The sequence below is a fragment of the Daphnia pulex genome, chromosome 7 (genome assembly GCF_021134715.1).
Source record: "Daphnia pulex isolate KAP4 chromosome 7, ASM2113471v1".
NCBI classification, from domain to species: domain Eukaryota; kingdom Metazoa; phylum Arthropoda; class Branchiopoda; order Diplostraca; family Daphniidae; genus Daphnia; species Daphnia pulex.
In genome coordinates, this window is record NC_060023.1 from 3,257,235 (window position 1) to 3,276,385 (window position 19,151).

At 42.0% G+C, this 19,151-nt stretch overlaps 2 protein-coding genes across 2 annotated transcripts; both read left to right on the plus strand.

Annotated features, from left to right (window-relative positions):
* The first annotated feature begins 723 nt into the window (after nt 1-723).
* On the plus strand, nt 724-3,455 carry LOC124197792. The gene is made up of 3 exons (XM_046593339.1): nt 724-1,360; nt 2,051-2,425; nt 3,178-3,455. Exons 2-3 carry the CDS (start codon nt 2,081-2,083, stop codon nt 3,220-3,222), a joined length of 390 nt encoding a protein of 129 aa, XP_046449295.1. The 5' UTR covers nt 724-1,360; nt 2,051-2,080; the 3' UTR covers nt 3,223-3,455.
* A 2,641-nt stretch (nt 3,456-6,096) lies between these two features.
* On the plus strand, nt 6,097-18,461 carry LOC124197563 (probable G-protein coupled receptor 21). Its single transcript, XM_046593081.1, has 3 exons — nt 6,097-6,558; nt 8,684-9,203; nt 16,991-18,461. The coding sequence occupies exons 2-3, from the start codon at nt 8,885-8,887 to the stop codon at nt 17,902-17,904; spliced, it is 1,233 nt and encodes a 410-aa protein (XP_046449037.1). The 5' UTR covers nt 6,097-6,558; nt 8,684-8,884; the 3' UTR covers nt 17,905-18,461.
* The last annotated feature ends 690 nt before the right edge of the window (nt 18,462-19,151 follow it).

The window sequence follows — 19,151 nt, forward strand, 5'->3', positions numbered from 1 at the left end:
CTTGTTTGGTGGGCGCGAGTCCTCCCACGTCGAACGCCCCGACCCGAGCTGAAATATTGCAGCTCCCAAAACGCCGAATGTCTTTTTATCAGATTTAGGAGTCCTACGCCCAGTGCTGCAATTCACTGGGCAATGCTGCTGGACCCTTATAGCCTTCGCTCTATACATTTCGTGAGACTGGTGATATTATAAGGCCGGCGATAGATAGATGGAGGCATTCCTTTTCCTGACGTCAGCCAGTATAGCTTTCGTTTCCGACGTCGGAAGGATCACTATACAGATTATCTAAATGACCTCCAGGCGAAGGCTGCCGACTACTTCGCACGCATATGACGGCAGCCAAAAAATGCCACCATCAGATTTTTTTCTCGAACATCAGCGAAAGTTATATCGCTTAATTCCATCTATAAAATAACCTTTATTACATATTTTTATCTGAATTAATTTTGAAATTTAGCGGGAAGATTTGAATATTGACGTATCAGAGTCGAAACTTATTATTTTTTCCCTAATAGTCCAATTTTTGGCTTTCGCCAGAAGGGGCCCCTGCAATTACATAAATGAAAAGGAGAGAAAAAAAAAATAAATGATATGCCGTGTGGACTTTTGGTGCTGTTGATTTGACGACGACCGTTATCAGGTTGAACGCGGTGTGGAGCGCGTCTGTATTTATCTGTAACGATTCCATTCAGAGCTGACTGTGGGGGCTAATAAAGATCAGTCACGTTAAGCTATGGCGGTCGCTCTAATGTAGGTGGTGGTGGGTGGGCCAGTGAGTAGAGAGCAAAATCGTGTATTAAGGCCCGGATCAACTGAGTTATCATGGGCCATAACAGACGACGGATATCTATTACATCTTATTGTTTCTTTCCAGCACCCCCCTTTTTGTTGTTGTTTTAGTTTCTTCATTTTATTGGCCATATAGCCACTGGAGACTGTGTATAGGCTCTCCTGTCGCCGCCGACCTCGATTTGTGTGTCTCCACGACCGCAACAAACATAGAAAAAACCAAAGAAACGGAAGTAGAAAATGTCAGCAATCCAATATAGACGAAACAATAAAAACAAAACAAAAAAAAACAAAAAACGGAAAAGAATCTCTTTTATTCCGGACGCACCTCCTCCAAAAGGTACTTTGCCTGCCGGGGCTGAACCATCAGTACCTACTTGGCGACTTTTCGCCGTTGTATATAAAGAGAGAGACTGACACTGTTGGATTCACAATCATTTCTTCTCCGGCCAAAGAAACTAACATTTCACTCCGACAAGTTCAGCATCTCATCCGCACCGGAAATCCTCCCTTTTTTTGACGCAACTCGAAAGCGGATCCTAATACATTCAGCATCAAACCATCACAGCAGGTCTGCTATTATTAATTTTAATTCGTTCAGGCGACGCACTTTGGATTTCTAAATATGTTTTTTTAAGAAAGGAATAATAAATATATTTATAAGAAAAAGAATTGATGTGTGCTCTTATTATACATATTAGGAGACAGTGCACGGATATATATAAAGTGCTGGTCAGCAGTCTAAACTTTGGCCTTGTTTATAGTTCCATAAAATAATATCATCATTTGTGTGTGGCGAGGTGATTGCCGTTTGGTATATGTATACGCATTCAATTTTCCTAGTGATATGACATGTAACTATATATATAAGGCTATTGGGTACACGGCACGCGAAAGAAGAGATGGCGAGTGCTGTGTCCGGCGTCCGGTCACGGAACAAAGAGATTATAGTGGACGTTAACATCTCGTTTCATCGCTTGCACAGCGAGCGCGCGTGCAACATGAAAAGGCAAACGGCAATATAACTGCCGCCGCTGTGTAACGTAATATAGGCCCAGCACGAACCACCAGCACCACCAGTCCAATAAACGCACAGGAGAGAGACCCGAATGGTGTCCTTTTACAACTCCATTGATTTCCATTGCTATATATATATATATTAGGCAACAGTTTGAAGACACTTAATGGATGCTATTAAACGCTAAACGAATTCAGATTTGATTTGATTTTTCTCAACTTCAATTATTTGATTTTTCTCCAGGAATTTTTGAATAACGGAAATATTTCTAGAATGGATACTGCCAATCATCGCATTTTGATCTTGACGCTATTGATGATCGGCCTGGCCAGCGCTCAGGTGAATTTCTCGACCAGCTGGGGCAAGCGCTCACCTTCGACTTCGACGAAAGCAGCGGAACCACCTTCAGCTCCTTCTTACCGCCAAAATTTCCACTCGAAAAAGGTCGAGTCAGGGACCCTGGAATCGCTCCCCAATAATCAGCATCTTCCCGAATCGTTCGACACCGTTTCCTCGACGATTTACGACGACGCCGAAGAGCAACGAATCAGCATATCTCTACCAAGTCCTTGCCTATCAATTCTGAAATCTCTCTTGTTGGTCAATCAAATAGTTGAGGTAGAATATCTTTTAAAATTTAAAACAAATTACAATCTCAAAATAGTTTATAAATTCACCGCTAGATGGCATGGATGCATAGGTTTAAAATAGAAAATCTTTTCCCATTGCCAATAGGACATGTAGGCTTTACATCCGTAGATATTTTATAAATATATATATTTTAATGCGTGTTTTTTTTTACGAATGAGTTAGAAGCCAATTAGCGAGCCAATTAATCATTGACGAAAGTGAAGGATGGAAGAGAGAGAAGTGAGAGGACGGCGGCGATAGGAAGGAAAGGGGGGGTCCCGAGCCGCACCCCCACAGCACAGCACAGCACCCATAGGGACTTGGATGGCCTCTTCTCTTCATTATCAAACAGATGCAGATGAATTGATCCGCAGAGCGGGCTCACGGTCCAACAATCACGACAAATCACTTGCTCTACCCTCCCACCACCACCACCCTTTTCTCATTTGTACCCACAGAGAGACACTCACTTATACGCGCTCGTGTGGTATTATATTTAAAAGGAGAAAATAGAAGAAGAAGAAGGAGAAAAAATAAAGAAGTGGCTTCGAGGTAGTAGACCGACTGGGGGAAAAAGGGAATGGAGGGATAATTACTAACGAGTTCGTCAGCGCTTCTAAATATGTATATACACTGATTCGCTGGTGGCTATGTATAATAGAAGAAGAAGCGAGGGGATAACACCAGCACCACAGCCTCTAACTGATTTATTATTATTCTCTTTTATCTCAAATCGACAGACGGAATTGCAGAAGATGGAAAAATACGACCGACAGCAACAATAACAGGCCATTGCGACTTTGGACTTTAATATTTGGTAGTTATTCCACATCCAGAAAACCACATAGATATCATGATGTTTTTTATGTAATCTATGTTTATGTATTTGACTTATTATTATTTGTTTTAGTCGGTGCGAAATTTTCATCCATGTTACGATACCCGGCAACATGTGTCAGCCCGGTTGGAAAATTACATTACCATCCAATTTAAATGTTTTTTCGTGTTCATAATATTTCGTAATATTAAAAAAAAAATCGATGAAATTTTCATTTTTCTCGATGTTGTTGGCAACCCAAAATTTCGTTTCAATGTTCAAATTATTTATCATAAAAGCAAGTGATATTGAATTGATGATGTCGACATTTTTTTGTTATATATATGGAAGAGCCCTACCATATATATAAGAAGAAGAACTATATACTATATAATCTCTATATCAACTATATAACATGTCTAGTCGGATTGCGTGGTTGTTGTTATACGAGAAGAAACAGCGCGGGACTATGCTGCTGCCGCGGCCCATCACATGTATACCGACACGATCCGTCAACAAACAAAAAAGAAGAAGATGGTCTGCCATAACAACCGGAACTAACCCGCATCATGGAAGAACGTGGGAGAGTCTTATATATATACTATATACATGTAATATCTCGATGTATCTGCTGTTGTTGCTGCTAGCCTCCCCTCCGAAAAATAAAGAAAAAATGTGAAATAAAAAAAGTATATTAGATCTATCTATATATATATTCCATCATCCATTTATTATTGCAACACTCAAATATCGATCATGTGTCCAGAAGAATTTCAAATATTTTTCTTTTTTTTCCACTGGAGAGAGATAGATATATAACATCAAAGCGAGCGCGCTTTGATCGATTACATAAAATATATGGGCACATATAGATCGTGAATAAGTGATGATGATTTTCATTTATTATTAGGTCGGTCGCTCTTTTTATAGGACACAGTGTCGCCTCCCCTGTGTTTTTTTTCTTCTCATCCGTCGAGAGAAGAAAAGAGGAGGAGCGTCGAGAATATATCTATAAGAGCTGCGATAAACATGTCTCTTATATAACCCTTGCACCATTTTCTTGTGTTGGGTGTTGGCTCGTCGATCACGCTCCAGCGGCCAGCTATAGGGGAAGCCCATCTATATAGCCTACCCAATAAATATATGTATTGACAGGGACGGACGTCCAGCTGCTGAGTGGACACACACACAGTCTATATATACAGGACTATATACATATATATACAAGAGACACTCTGGAAACCAATCGAGCGGATATCACCCTCCTTTTTCCTTTATTTTTCCGACATTGTTTTTCTTTTCTTCTTTTAAATTTGATGCTGTTATAATTTTTTTTATACATAGACAATAGATTCTAAAAATAAATATCACAGGTCGTCGATATAAATGTAGGGGGACCGTTTTGATGTAATATGTTATATATAGAGAGAAACGTGCCGGCACGCAGGGAACATATCTGCGGTCGTGAAAGAAAAGAAAAGTGAACGAACGTGAGAGAAGAGGGACGTTAGAGAGTGAAGGCCGCCCAGCTCTTGAAACATCATCGTTTTTTCTCTCTCTTCCTTGAAGCGGAGGGTGTGTGCTGTGCTGTGCTGTGCTCTGCGCTGTATATGCTTGTTTGTGTGTGAGCTAACCAGCAGCGTAGCAAACTCTCTCCCGCCCGGCGATCGATCGCACACAGAGACAAGGAGAGTCTCTCTCTCACGACTGTACCTCGACTTTTCTACCCCCTCCTTTCACATCTTGTGTGAGCGCTCCAATGTATACCTGGGTTCGAGCCCCCACCCACCCCTTGGGCAAATGAATTGCACACACAACCAAAATGACGAAAAATCAAATATCAATTATTATTATTATAATGATTTATTTTATTATATAATTCCGGGAAATCTGTTCGGGAAAGGGCAGAGTGTATGCTATAAACCGCAATCACCTTAGATATATTCTTATTTTCTAATTAATTTCATCATCGAAAAGAATCTATACAGAGGAGCAGAGCAGAAAATGACTTTTGATAATTATAATTATTCAGTGTCGGGTGTTCTTCGTCTCTAATATAGCTCCGCTCTGCAAATTGTCACGATTTGCCTGTATACGGTTCTACAGGCTTTTATATATTCCCCTCCCCCTCTCTACCCATTATATAGGGGGGAGGAGAGAGGGGGATGTGTACGGGAGCGGGTCGTTCAATACTTGCAAAGGCAAAAGGCTCTCTCGCTCTCTCTCTCTTTCCCTATATACATTTCTTCTTCTTTCTCTCGTCATTCGCTCCTCCCCTCTCGTGCGGGAGTCTCTATAGTGGAACCTTCCCTCCGTTCGGGAGAGAGAGTGAAAAGCAACGGGCAAAATGTGTACACACACAAGTCTCTACCATACCCTCCAGGCAGTGCATACATATCACAGAGGGAGGGACTTGCTGCCCCTGACTCCCGTACGTACAGTCGCGGGAGTTCACCGAGTCGTCCAACATCACGGGAGACACATATAAAATCGTCCCGCTCATTTAGGAAATGTCAATCTAATTTTTATTTCACTGCACAAATTAAAATTCTGGTGAAGAAAAATTAAATAAAAAGTCGATTTGAAATTATTTGAGTTGCGCGCGCTTACACATCGTTTTCTGCGCCGGACACCTGAACCCCAAAAAATTATAAAAAACCCACTCGTCTTCTCTTGTACTATAATATTTTCCAAACTCAATTCAATTAATTTCTGGATATAAATATAATATAAATAAGAAAAGATAAAATTCATATCTCACCGAAACGGTGGGCCAACTTTCCCCACATATATAGAGCGCGATGCAACATATGGCCAAAAGTCTATATCCACACCCCCTGTGTTGGCTGGCCCTGGCTGGCCCTGGCACGTATATATATATGCTGTCCTGTGTGGCGGGCGGAACTCCCAGACAGGCACCAGGAGCAGCAGGAGCAGCAACGCTCTCGCTCGGGCTCTTCCACATCCCCCTTTTCCTATTATATATATATATTTATTATATATATTATACATATATTATATATACATAGAAACTCTCTAGTGTGTTGTGTGTTTCGATCGTCGTTTTCTTCCGTGTCGCTGTGTGCTCAGTGTCTCTTGTGTGTGTGCAACAGTCTCCTAGATTTTTCTTTTTCTTTTTTTTCTTTCCGGGAGAAATTCTTAATGGTTTAAATTTAAAAAAAAAGGAAAAGAAAAGAAAATCGATCGAAAAGTGAGCGAAATCAAAGGGCAATTCGATCAGTTTTTTTTTGTGCTGGAGTCGGAGGAATAACAGCGGGACTTGTCTCCCGCCATCATGAACCAGGTAGGTGTGCTGCGCCCATGTTCCGTTAGTGATGTGTGTGTGTCTATATAGTGATGTGCGTCGTCTCTTTTATTTTTTGACGTAATCCAATTGCGCGGAGAGACCACCAGCAGCATAGCGGGGAAAACCCCGCAAAATGAAACAAAATATATAAAAATGTGGGAAAATCAGATGAATTCAATCGAATCGATTCGCTCCCTTTTCTTATATTATGTGTAGATTTATATACAGGTCGTTTATTTCTTGACGAAACGCCATCGGGATGTGACTTTGCCCTTTAAAAGATCCCACACGAAAGAAAAAAAGAAGGAACAAGTATATAGAAGAAGGTATATAGAGCTGATGGGTGGTGGTGGTGGGGTGGACTAATGGGGAGGAGCTGGAAGGGGGAGTCAGCAGAACAGGGACGAGCAGCAGCAGCAGCAGCAGAGATGTGGCCCCCCTGCTGCTGCTCCCGCACTCTTTTCACGGCTCATCGATTGTGTCAACTCGACGGAACGCTGAGAGACAGCAAAGGAGAGCGGATGAAAACGAGGAATAGAAGGAGAGAGAGCGAGAGGAAGGGGGGGGGGAAATCAATCGACTAAATCGTCGCCGACGACGACGTCTCTTTCCCGCTGTGCGTCTTCTCAAACAGACGACGCCAAAACTCCTCTTTCTGCTGCTCTCTCCTTGCTGATGTGCTCCGCTCCTGTTTGCCTTTTCTTCCTCTTCAACTCGAAACTGTTTGTCTCGTTTCCATCAAACTCTCCCGTCGACCCCCCGCCAGCGGCATATATAAAATCTAACCGGCTATATTCGATTTTATATAATAGTAATAGCGAATAGGCCTTCGTTCAATATGAATTATTATAGTCGATTTTTAATTATTTTCCATTTAATTGGCGAGGGTGAACACCTTCCCGGCTGGGTGATGTAATACCTAGTCGATAGAAAATGAGGGAAATTATTTTCTTTTTTTCTTTTATTGATTGTTAATAAGAGTCAAATGGGGAGCTAATATATTATATCCACCACCACCACCACCACTATGGAAGCATTCGCTTTCCCTCATCCGGACACTGTTGAGCTAGCAGATCCGTGCCAAGAAAGCCAAGAAGGTCTTTCCTTCCTTCTTCTTCTTCTTCTTTTTTAAAAAAGAAGAAGGAAAAATAGAGAAAAGAAAAGGGAAATTTGCTTGACACAGAGTGTGTGTGTATAGGCTATATAGGGACCTATACATACGCGTCTGCGCAATCCAGCAGCAGCATTTATATGCAGTCCTTTTCGGCTTTCTTCGATTATATATTATAGGACGCGCACACACACAGCCCGACCAGCAGCCAAATGTCAATCAGAAGAAACAAGAAAGAATTAGGGAAATTTCCAGAGAAACACCACCAGTCTTCTATAATTTTTGGCGCATATGTATTTAGACATGTGCTGTCTGTCATATATCGATCAAAAGATAAAACCTTAGAAATGTTGCACATTTTTTTCACCCCCGCGGGGATTCAAATTTTCGCTGGGGTCCGTTCGGTCCGTCTTTGTTGTTCAGTTGGGCTTCCTCAACAACCTTTAGAAAATTATATTATCAACTTTGCTATATGTGTGTGTGTGTAGATATATAGTACCACACGCGCTATATAGTTGGTATAGTTCCATCACATCTTTTGTATATGTACACAGTTCAGTAAATAGGCCGGACATTTAAAAAAGAAACGAAAAAAAAAAAACCTGTCAGCCAAAGGTGCCGACTGCCGTTGACAGTTGCACCGATCGACCGATTCCCCCCCCCCTTCCTTTTTTGTATAGACTTGGGGGGCTCCTGTTGGTGTTTTATGCCCAGTCACCTCTTGTAAATATATATTTTCTCTATACTGGTGCTGCTGGGCCGGGCAAGAGAGAGTCAATCGATATTGGTCGATCGATCAACCAAAGGCGAACCAGCTGTTATATATGCTGGGGGCGTTATATTATAAATGTTATAGCGACTATATACACCTACAGCATATCTAATCTCTAATTGAATTATCAATTCTCAAATTTGATTATTATTTGTCTTTTGATTTGTCTTATATTCTTTCTTTGGCTGCTGGCCCGTGTGGTTGCTGGTGTTGGACCCGAACGCACATAATAATAATAGACAATTGCTGATTGGCGGCTGCAACTGACTAGTAGTTGGTCGTCACGGTGGAGCGCCATCTACTGTGCGGCCGTCGGCGGAGAGGACGAAGAGGAAGACGACGACGTGTTGCGGCGGTTGTTGCCTTCGCATCAGCAGCAGCAGCAGCAGCAAGGCAGCCCGGGCTGGTTGTGCTGGTCAGCCAAATCGGCCCCTTAGAAAATGCTCATCTCTCTCGGATCTGTCGAAGGATGGCAGTCATCGGTCGCAGAATCGGCAGCAGCAGCAGCAGCGTCCTCAGCTTCTTCGGCGGCCTCGCAGGCCGTCACGGCCGCAGTCTCGGCCGTGGCCGCCGTCTCGGCCGCCGCCCACCAGTCGTCCATCGGAGCCGCTGCAAGTGGTGGCGGAGGTTCGCCCAGCGGGGCCACCGACGTCATCCTCACGGCAGAGAATCTGACCCAGGCGGTCATCATCCTCATCCTGGACGTGGTCATCATCTGCTCCAATCTCCTCATCATCGCCACACTCGCCACAGGATCAGGTAAATAATAATCAAATCAAATTCTTCTATTCCACCATTTTTTTATTTTCATTCAACTCTCTCTATCGTCATATTCTTCCTTTGATGGAAATCGTTTGATCTGCACATCCGCTCCTCCGGTTGTGCTGGGGAGGAAAAATAGGGGTTACTCGGGACAAGGCTAAACAGCAACCTTTCTATCTATTTTATAATATCTATAAATATATCGACACAAGAATGAATGGCTCGTCTCTATACATCTAGCATAGATATACACAGAGTCACATCGCCGGTGTATACTCTGTAGACCCTATTGCGCCTTATAGAGAGAGCAGCAGCAGATAGGAAATGTCTAGATTTTTCTCGCGCTCCATCTATAATCAAAGTCCTCTTCTTCTTCTTCTTCTCCTTTCTTTTTTTTCCCATTTGCCTCATCTTCCATTCGCCGACTGTCTCCTCTCTCGGAAGAAGAAAAAAGAAGTTTCGGCGGAAAACTCATCGTAAATTGCAGCCCACAAAAAGAAAAAAAAAGATTTCGAGAAAATAGTAGACAAGAGACGATTGAAAGCAATTTCGATCGTATTATCTCCTCCCTCTCAAGCTTGTGTCTACGTCATCCGATTCTTTTAGATCTATATAGATAGATATACTATATACAGCATATATACAATCATAATATAATGAAACACAAATAGTTAGACGCAATATAAGATAGACGAAGGCCTGTCCGAGTTATTTTTCTGCCCACCAGCAAATATATATCTAAGGCGAATCTAACAGGAAAACAAAAGGGAACAAAACTTTTTTTTTACTCTCTCTCTATTTTTCTTGGGACAAGAGCAGATGGATCTCTCTCCCATTGTACACACAGGAGCTGATGCTGTACAGCCCAAAAAGAAATAAAAAGAAAAAAAGGGCAACTTGATATATTCTTTCCTTTTGATATTTGTGTGTGTGTGTATTTCTTCTGCATACACACAGCAGAAGCAGTCAGAGAGCTGCTGGGGCTATACACAGCATCTTCTGTATAAATATATGTGTGTCTGTTGATACAGCAGTCTACATATATAGCCTATACTATCTAGGCGAGGCCTATATATTTTCACTAGACTGCTGAATGGACAACTCACTCCGACGAGGACTAGATTCGTCCACAATTTATAGATACCACTCTTAGATATGTACATAAAAGCTAATTTATATGTAACGGAATTCCTCGTATAATAGAGAGATCCAACGGCGGAAGATATACGGCGCAATACTTTCCATATACATAAAAAAGCGCAGCCCAACCATAGTACAGAGAGAAATAGGACAGCAATCAATCCCATACATATACACGAAATGAAATATAAGAGAAGAAAATCGAAACGACTTTTTTTCCATCTAGCCTAGCGGAATAATAATGGAATAACGCAATACTTTCAATCTCTATTTTAGTATAGATATATACGCCATTGCCAGTTCTATTTATAGATAAATCTATATTTATAGACGACAATAAGGACGAATACAGAAGCTGATGGCTCTTTCTCTATATTCCCGATATATTGCCAAAGAGAAACTCTATCAAAAACAAACATCCAGTTGATCAAAAAGATGGATGGCGTCTCTCTCTCTCTCTTGATATAATTGACCTATATGTCTCCTGGCTGTGCTATGTATCGAACAAAAATGTATTCAATTGAATTGGAGAGAAAGAAAAAAAAAGATCTATATAGAAATATATACTCTTTGCACAAGTTGGAAAATGCCTTTTGGGTGTGCTGTGCTATGCTGGAATATTATAACCTGGGCCCCACCCACACGCGTCTCCACATAGATGTATAAAAGACACGTCACCATGTAGAGCGCCGACACGCGAATAGGGCGCCCTCCGCGTGTGTCTACTCTCTCTACACACACACACAGATGATAGCGTCGTCGTCGTGGACGTCGATCTCGTTTCATCTACACGGACGAGAAGAGACGAGAGAGAGCGGAGGAGAAATAAACGAGAAATGGAGGAGAGAATGGAAAGAAGAAGGAGCGCGAGGATATCCTATTAGATTGGAAGGAAAAGGAGAGAGAGAAGAGAAGAGAGAAGAGAATTTCCATCGAAGCGCGCAACTGTCGTCTTTGGTTCACTCGAGCGTGGCAGCCATGATGATTTGCTCTACATCGCCCCAAACTCTAATTCAAACCTCCTTCTTCTTCTTCTTCTTTCACAAAAAAACAAACTATCTAGTCCTGCTGCTGGCTCCTATATAGGAGCCGATCTGATCGACGCCTTACGTTAGGCTCCCATACTGTCTATATTGCTCCTTATTATATTCTTTGCTGGCTCTATATAGCTCTTCTTATATATGTGCCATTGCAGCAAATCATCGGCCGGGCACGTCCGCCAACAGGGGCCAGCTCAAATAATATAAAACAAAACGCCACATGTGCTGTACTATCTATAGAGCAGAGACTACATTTATTTACCATATCGCCCAGCAGAAAAACAAAACAAAAAAGCCCAGCAGCAGCAGCAGCAGCAGCGGCCTTATACATATATATTGCTGCTTTACAGTGTGATGATGATGATATGCTGGCCAGGCCACGTGGCTTCACGCCCAGGACCTGACCCTGGACCACACCAACAAAATAATGATAAATACATTTTTTTTGGGTGTGGCCAGAAGCATTCTATAGCCATCAAACCAATTGATAAATCGATATAAATGTTCCATCCTTTTTCAATAATAATAGGCGAACCAGATTTGTTCTACAGTGAAATGAAAAGGGCTTAAAATAAATTTATATGTTACGCGAATCAATGTCCGTTTTGCGGGCCGTCACATCCAGCCGAATAGCAGCAGCAACTGCTGTTGCTGTTATAATATATATCTAGTATATACGGTTCAATTATAGCTTGGCTAATTACACTCGAATGGCCGCCGGCGACGTCGTTCACAACAGGCCGTTTTTCTTTTTTTGGCCATCTGAAAAGGGGAAAAAGATATACGTTTCAGCACTTGTGTCCTCCATCAGGAGCAGCAGCAGCAGAAACAGTTTTTTTGGGGGGTTGAAAATAGGCCCATCAGTCAGGAGCTCTCAGCGCCCGGTTGAACCGGCATCGTCTGGTGCACTGCAAGGAGAAATGCGAAATCGATGCTACTGGGCTTCTTCTTCTTTTTTTTTCTCCCTCTTCAAAAAAGGCCAGCATACTATAACCTTCAGTGCAGCAGAAGCAGCAGACCCCTTCAATTATATATATGTGCGACTGATTTAGACCATTCTCTTCTTTTCTTTTCTATAACATTTCTCTCTGTTGCTGGTCAATCGACCATTTCGACTTTTTGAACAATCCTCCTCTTTTCCCTCCTTCTCTATTATATAACTCTTATATATACATTATATATATAGAATTGATGCCAGACTCTCAAAATAGAGTGTCTGGCAATCCCAGCGGTTTTCTCCAACCGAAAAAGTATTTCTATATAATATATATCTAACAAAAAAAGAAGAGGGGCAATCAAAAGAAGAAAAAGAGTTTCCAACTCTCTCCCTGCTGTATAGCTCCTTGAATAGTATAGCATTGTGTAGCCGCTGGCCTCTCTCAACACCTCAACAGATATATATCTAAAGTACACACACACAACGCACAACAGCAGCAGCAGCAGCACACACACACAACACATCAATAAATAAATAAATGTATAATATATACGTACCCAGGAGCCACAGCAGCAGCACAGCTAGGAGCATAGCCTATCACCAGCAGTTCAGTAGGATATAGGAGAGTTTCCTGTCGGATGGCATCAGCAATATAAGATGCTGGGCGCCCAGCAGCACACACACGATCGATATATAGTAGAGAGAGAGTACACAGGAGCACCCAAACAACTCTCGTTCCTTTTCCTATAAACATGCACATCTATCCTTTCTATATACACAGCAGAGAGAACGCATGTGGAGGTTATAGACTTGTTTGCTCTCCTTTTGCTCCAGCATCCGCAGCAGAAGCACACTGTACACATAGCAGCTATAGACGTTGTGTGTGTATTATTGGCCAATGACCGAGCGCCGATCTATACAACGAAAGAGACGCCAATGCTCCTGCAGGAGCGTACATATATATAGTATAAGGAAAATACTGTGCCGAGTGAGAATTGCGAAATGAAAAGAAACGATAGCTCTTGTGTCTGCAAGCGAACTGCTGTAAGAAAGGTCCTATAGATATATCCTTTTCAATCGTATATATAATATAGACCTGGGCTCGCTTCGGCTCCTATTATATAAGGAGCATCCCTCCTGAAAAAAGGCAGGAAATTCTTTCCACAGCATATAGAGGAGAGATATAGGCTCTTATTATAGATGTATCCGTGCTGCAATGTTTCTCCTTCGCCACCGTATATTATATAGCTTCTCGTATTATATAGAGATATATTTTTATATGTATACATGGGCCATTTGGAAACATAAAACATGTACTATCTCTCTTTTTCTTTTTTTTTTTTTTTTTTTTTTTACAACAAACAATAATCATAATATACAACGATATCACCTAGATCTGTACTTTGCAGCGGCGATATTGAACAATTGTGTGTCGGGCATCGAAATATAAAGGCCATTTTTAAAATAGTATATTTGAGGTTATCACATTTAATAAGAAATAAGGAGCTCTAATAGTTTTAAGGATTCGATATTATAATAAAGAAAAGCTTTCACGTCCGCCCACACACAGCAGCACGCAACGTTATATCTTAGATATATATCGAATTGGGTCACGTTATATAACAAGCAGGAAAGAAAGAAAAAAAGTCGAATTGGATTTCGATTGCTGTGCCGTCGTACATTATTAGTCAATTATGGGGCGTGTGACTTTTATTCCATTTGCTGCTGGTTGTGTGTGCGCTGGGGGAGGGAGGGGGAGCGTGTTGCGCATGGCAGTTGTCTGGCCGATTTACACGTACACAAACGATTCAACCGGAATGAAATCCAATAGGCCCACACAGCACGCGTCTCCTGCTATATGTATAAATGTAAGCTCCTAGCTGGCTCCTATATATGCATGTCTAGAAGAAATTCTATAAAAGAAAACAAGAAAAAAAGACGTGTTGGAGGGAATCTCTGCTGCTCTAGTGGCGCCACAACAGCCACAGTGTTATACATAGGCCTACACACAGCACACACATAGAGAGAGAGAGAGAAGCCAGTCTTGAGAGCAAGCCCCTGCGGCGGCGGTGGCTGACGCTGGTGAATTTGCGGGCGTCTGTCGACAGCAGCAGCATCGGTGGGATGCCATATACTACTAAAGCGGAGAGAGAGAAACGACCGGGAAACATCCATATCGATCGGCCAGCCCAGCCCACCCCAGCCCAGCCCAGCACACCATATACTACAGCATGCACAACAAGGCCTTTCATCTCTCCTGACTGGCTCCTATACTAGCTCCTTTTATTATTATATATACATTCGTCGGCTGCTGTGCTGTGCCTGTATTTCTTTTGAGTTTGATTTTGATATGGAAGGGAATAATCGACGGCGCAAAGATTTCAAGAAGAAAACACACACAGTCGGAAAACTTGTGCAGTACAGATGTATACATCATAACATTCGGTAGAGAGAGAGACTTGGGCTCCTAACAGGAGCAATATCTCGGCATCCTTCAAAACCGCGAGCCTTTCTCTCCCTTCATTTTCTTTTTCTTTTTGTCTAAATCAATATTAGATTTAGCTCCACCCTCTTTCTCTCTCTCTCTCTCTCTTTCTATGGCATTATATATAGATCCCATCGTCTCTCTCTCTCTGACTCAGGAGCGCAAGGAACAAAAACCAGCAAGTATAGGCCTATAGAAGAACGGAATATAATATCTAGAAAAAGAAGAAAAGAACCTGGAGAATTGGGAGACCGACGTATATTACCCAGCCCCACCCGATGAAATCCCTCCCAACCCCACCACCCTTTTTTTCTCTCCAAATAAAACAGGAGCCATCTCCAAAGTTAGGAGACAAAGGGATAGATCTAGTCGAAAGAAAAAAAAAAGGCGGGATGAATAGGAGTCCATCACGACTATAGCAGCCCGCAATTTTTGACGTCAGTTGAAACTTTATTATATAGTAAGACCGGCCTTGTGAGAGCTGCTTTTTTCTATACAAGATAAATGGACGTTAAATGTATATCATCTAGAAAAAGAGAGAGAGAGAGAGAGAGAGACAAAAACAAGGATCGACAGTGACGGCTGTGTGTGCTGATGTCGTATATAGAAAATACAAAAAATACATATAAGGAAATACGTCGCCGGTTTGTTCGGCAGCAAACGACAGAGAAGAATCGCACCTCATTTCTTCCGCTGTCTGGAGCAGATTCGGCCGTCATCACTCTCCACCAACCAGCAGCAGCTCCTTCTCCCTTCCAGTTTCCTTTTTTTCAGCAGACGAGCTCCTTTTATTCCAACTGCTGCTCCTAAAAAAATCTATTTATACCATTTGAGATCAAATGTAGGCCAACCGACATTAGTATTCATCCCACGAAAATCTAACTCTCAATTGGTCACATTCAATAGATGTATATAGCCTCGTATTATAGTACATCAAGTTAATTGATATTTATTATCAAAGACTATCGCGTTTTGATTCCAAATAAGTCTAAAAAGAATAATAGACTACGCCCATTATAAAAGATACGACACGAAAACGAATGGATGGACCCCCAAGTGAGACCGATGGAATGACAAGATATATAATTTCTATATTGCTGATGTATACTCTATACACCAGCAGCAGCAGCACCATGTCGTGTGTGTGTGTATAACCTGATGATGATGTCGGTTGCGGGAGCGCATCATTCACGTCTGACTGACGCAATAAACGGACCCTGTTGACAACCTATTACACAGGAGCTTGCACATATACAACCCCCGATGCACACATATAATACAAACCACATTATATAGCTATACTATTTTCCACGCAAATTTAAATGCAGCTACAACTTAAATAGATTATATAAATTGTATACATCCTTTGTAGTCTGGTTTGTTGTATACATGCATATATATAGGGCACCAACAGTTGCTCCTGTCCGTATATCCCAGTGGACGTAATACATCGAAGAGACACATAGAGCACAGCACAAGATGAATGTCTTGAGACTTTGAGAGACCTCGTGCCGCGCCCTCCAACTCGATTTCTTGGTGCTGGCCGGCAGCAGCAGCATCAGGAGCATCTTGTTTTGCCGGACGGCAATTCACTGATATGCGTGTATACACGACACGAAACAGGCCAGCAGTCGACTCCTCTGTGTGTGTTATACCGCCACACACACACACACACATCCGATTATATGAAGATGACAAAAAAGAAGAAGATAAAGAGACGATCAAGGAGCTCGTTCATCCAAGGAGCCGTCGTCTGATGTTGGCAGCCAAAAGCCAAGCCCTCTCTTCCCCCCTCCTCCTTTTGCTGGGCTATATGGAGGGAAATTATATGGCCGTCTGCTGGCCCTTGTGTGTCCGTTTTATCCACAACGACGACCAGGAGCATCACACACAACACACAGTAGGGGCTAAATTGATTAGCCCATTCACGTCCGACTGCGAGCTACAGCTGATGCTCCTATCTAGGAGCCATTAGGAGCCCGGTCACCGTATATATATCCATACACACAAGGCTTATAAATAGATGTCGACATGTCCAGCCCCAATTAATAATATGCGGGCGCACCGGGCCGTCTATATAGGCCTATATCTATAATGTCAAATGATCAAAGCGTGGCGGGAAATTCAAAATTCAAAATTGATGGTAATATCTCTCTATCTCTCTTTTATTATTATGAAATAGGTGGCGAAGTGATGAACTATTACCTGATCAGTTTGGCGGCGGCCGACCTGCTGGCCGGCCTTTTGGTCGTGCCGCTGTCCATCTACCCGGCGTTGACGGACAGCTGGCCGCTGGGTGACGTGTTGTGCTCGATCGCCGGCTACGTGGAAGCGACTCTGTGGGCCGTCTCAGTGTACTCGTTCATGTGGATATCGGTGGACCGCTACTTGGCCATCCGCAAGCCTTTGCGCTACGAAACGGTGCAGACGCCGTCGCGCTGCCAGTGCTGGGTCATCTTCACGTGGCTGACGTCCATGCTGGCCTGCTGTCCGCCATTGCTCCAGGGCTCGACCGGCTACGCCAGCGGGGCTCCTTACTTCGACCCGGAGGCCTTCGTCTGCCACCTCAACTGGACGGGCATGTCGGCCTACTCGGTGACGCTGGTCATCTTGGTCCTGTGTCCGACCCTGGCCACCGTGGCCTACACCTATTTCTACATCTTCAGCTCCATGCGCAAGATGAGGAGCTCCTTGCTGCAGCAGGACAAGGAATACGCGACGGCCCTGAGCGAGAACCTCTCCAACCCGACCCACCTCATGTCCTTCATCCTGGTGATGACCTTCTGGCTGTCGTGGCTGCCGTTCATCTGCCTGACCCTGTACGAGTACCTGGCCCAGCATCGGATCGACTCCATCCCATTCCTCCACTTCACCGTCTTCTGGCTGGGCATCTGCAACTCGTTCTTCAAGCTCTTCATCTACGTGGCCATGAGCCCGCTCTTCCGGCACAAGCTCAGAATCTTCTGTCTCTCCTATCTCTGTTGCGGGGCCGCCAAGAGAAACAGCGCCAACAACAGGAGACCGCTCACTTCCGGATCGGCAAACAGGAACCACCACCATCATCATCACAATAACGAAATCATCTACAGACGGTGATTTTTCAAATATATTTTTATGATTTATTATATAATAATAATACCCGGCAAATTTCAAAAGAAAAACTAGAACATTTTCTATATATTGTGATGATATATCAAATTTTGAAACATTTTAACAAAAGACCAGAACAATATAACTTCCGCAAAAAAAAAGTTTTTTAAAAAATAAGAAATTATGGACAGTGTCGAGAGACGATTCTGCTCAGGTTTTCAATTTTTTTTTAATTCCAAAATTTAAAAAAATTTTTTAATTAAAAAAAAAAAATTGAAAGACAACCATGGCCGGCATCCAACTATTTTTGTGTAGACGGTTGACTTCTATATAATTAATCTTGTAACGTAGGTTATATATATATATATATTATATATATTATACATAAATATGATGGGTGTTTTGTAATTTGTATACATAATAATTTTACCAGTAGGCCAAATATGTTTTTTGTTTTGCAATGAAAGAACGGGGAAAAAACAGGGACGGTCGACAAACATATTTCCAGAAAATAGGCTTTGAATAAAAATGTAGAATTAAATATTTCCCCCCTCCCAAAAAAAGTAAATTCGTGCTGTGTACAGTAAAATAAAAATATAGGCTTCTGCTGCTAATATATTAAATGTAATACGCCAGACAAAATTTCAAAAAAATTCATGAGAATATTAAAAGTATGGGTCATTCAAAATATTTACATGCTGTCCCAGTCCGTATGATTTTTTCGGTTAAAAAAGAAATTTAATTTTTATTTTGTAACATCAATTTTTCCCAAACACAAAACAAAAGAATTGTTTGTGCTCCTTTGCGTCTGAGACAAATCAATAACGCTTATATATCGGTATGGTTCCACGTCAACACAAATACCTACGTATAGGCTTATGTAACAATTGCAATTCCGTGCATATATATTAAAAATATATGAAAATTATGATCTAATAGTCAGTCAATTTCAAGTCAAAATTTGAAACAAAAAAAGCAGAGGGAAATAATTGGAAATCAATGATATGGACGAGCGCGGTTATTATATACTTAACAAATATATAATAACAGCAGCCGCCAGCCCCGAAAAAATTGAAATCAATATTCTATATAAATACATCTATACCGTGCTGCGTGTCGTGATGCGTATTATATATATATAATAATATCAATTTAAATTGGATGTCGATCGTCGTGTCTCTCTATAATATCGATGTGTGTGTATACATCAGGCTCATCATAATATGCTTAGCGTCGTCATCATCACCTTGAAA

Excerpts from the sequence above, each read along its gene's own strand:
- LOC124197792 (XM_046593339.1), top strand. The coding sequence starts at position 2,081 with ATGGATACTGCCAATCATCGCATTTTGATCTTGACGCTATTGATGATC. Across the intron at positions 2,426-3,177 it reads TGGTCAATCAAATAGTTGAG|ACGGAATTGCAGAAGATGGA; the intron begins GTAGAATATCTT and ends TCAAATCGACAG.
- LOC124197563 (XM_046593081.1), top strand. The coding sequence starts at position 8,885 with ATGCTCATCTCTCTCGGATCTGTCGAAGGATGGCAGTCATCGGTCGCA. Across the intron at positions 9,204-16,990 it reads CACACTCGCCACAGGATCAG|GTGGCGAAGTGATGAACTAT; the intron begins GTAAATAATAAT and ends ATTATGAAATAG.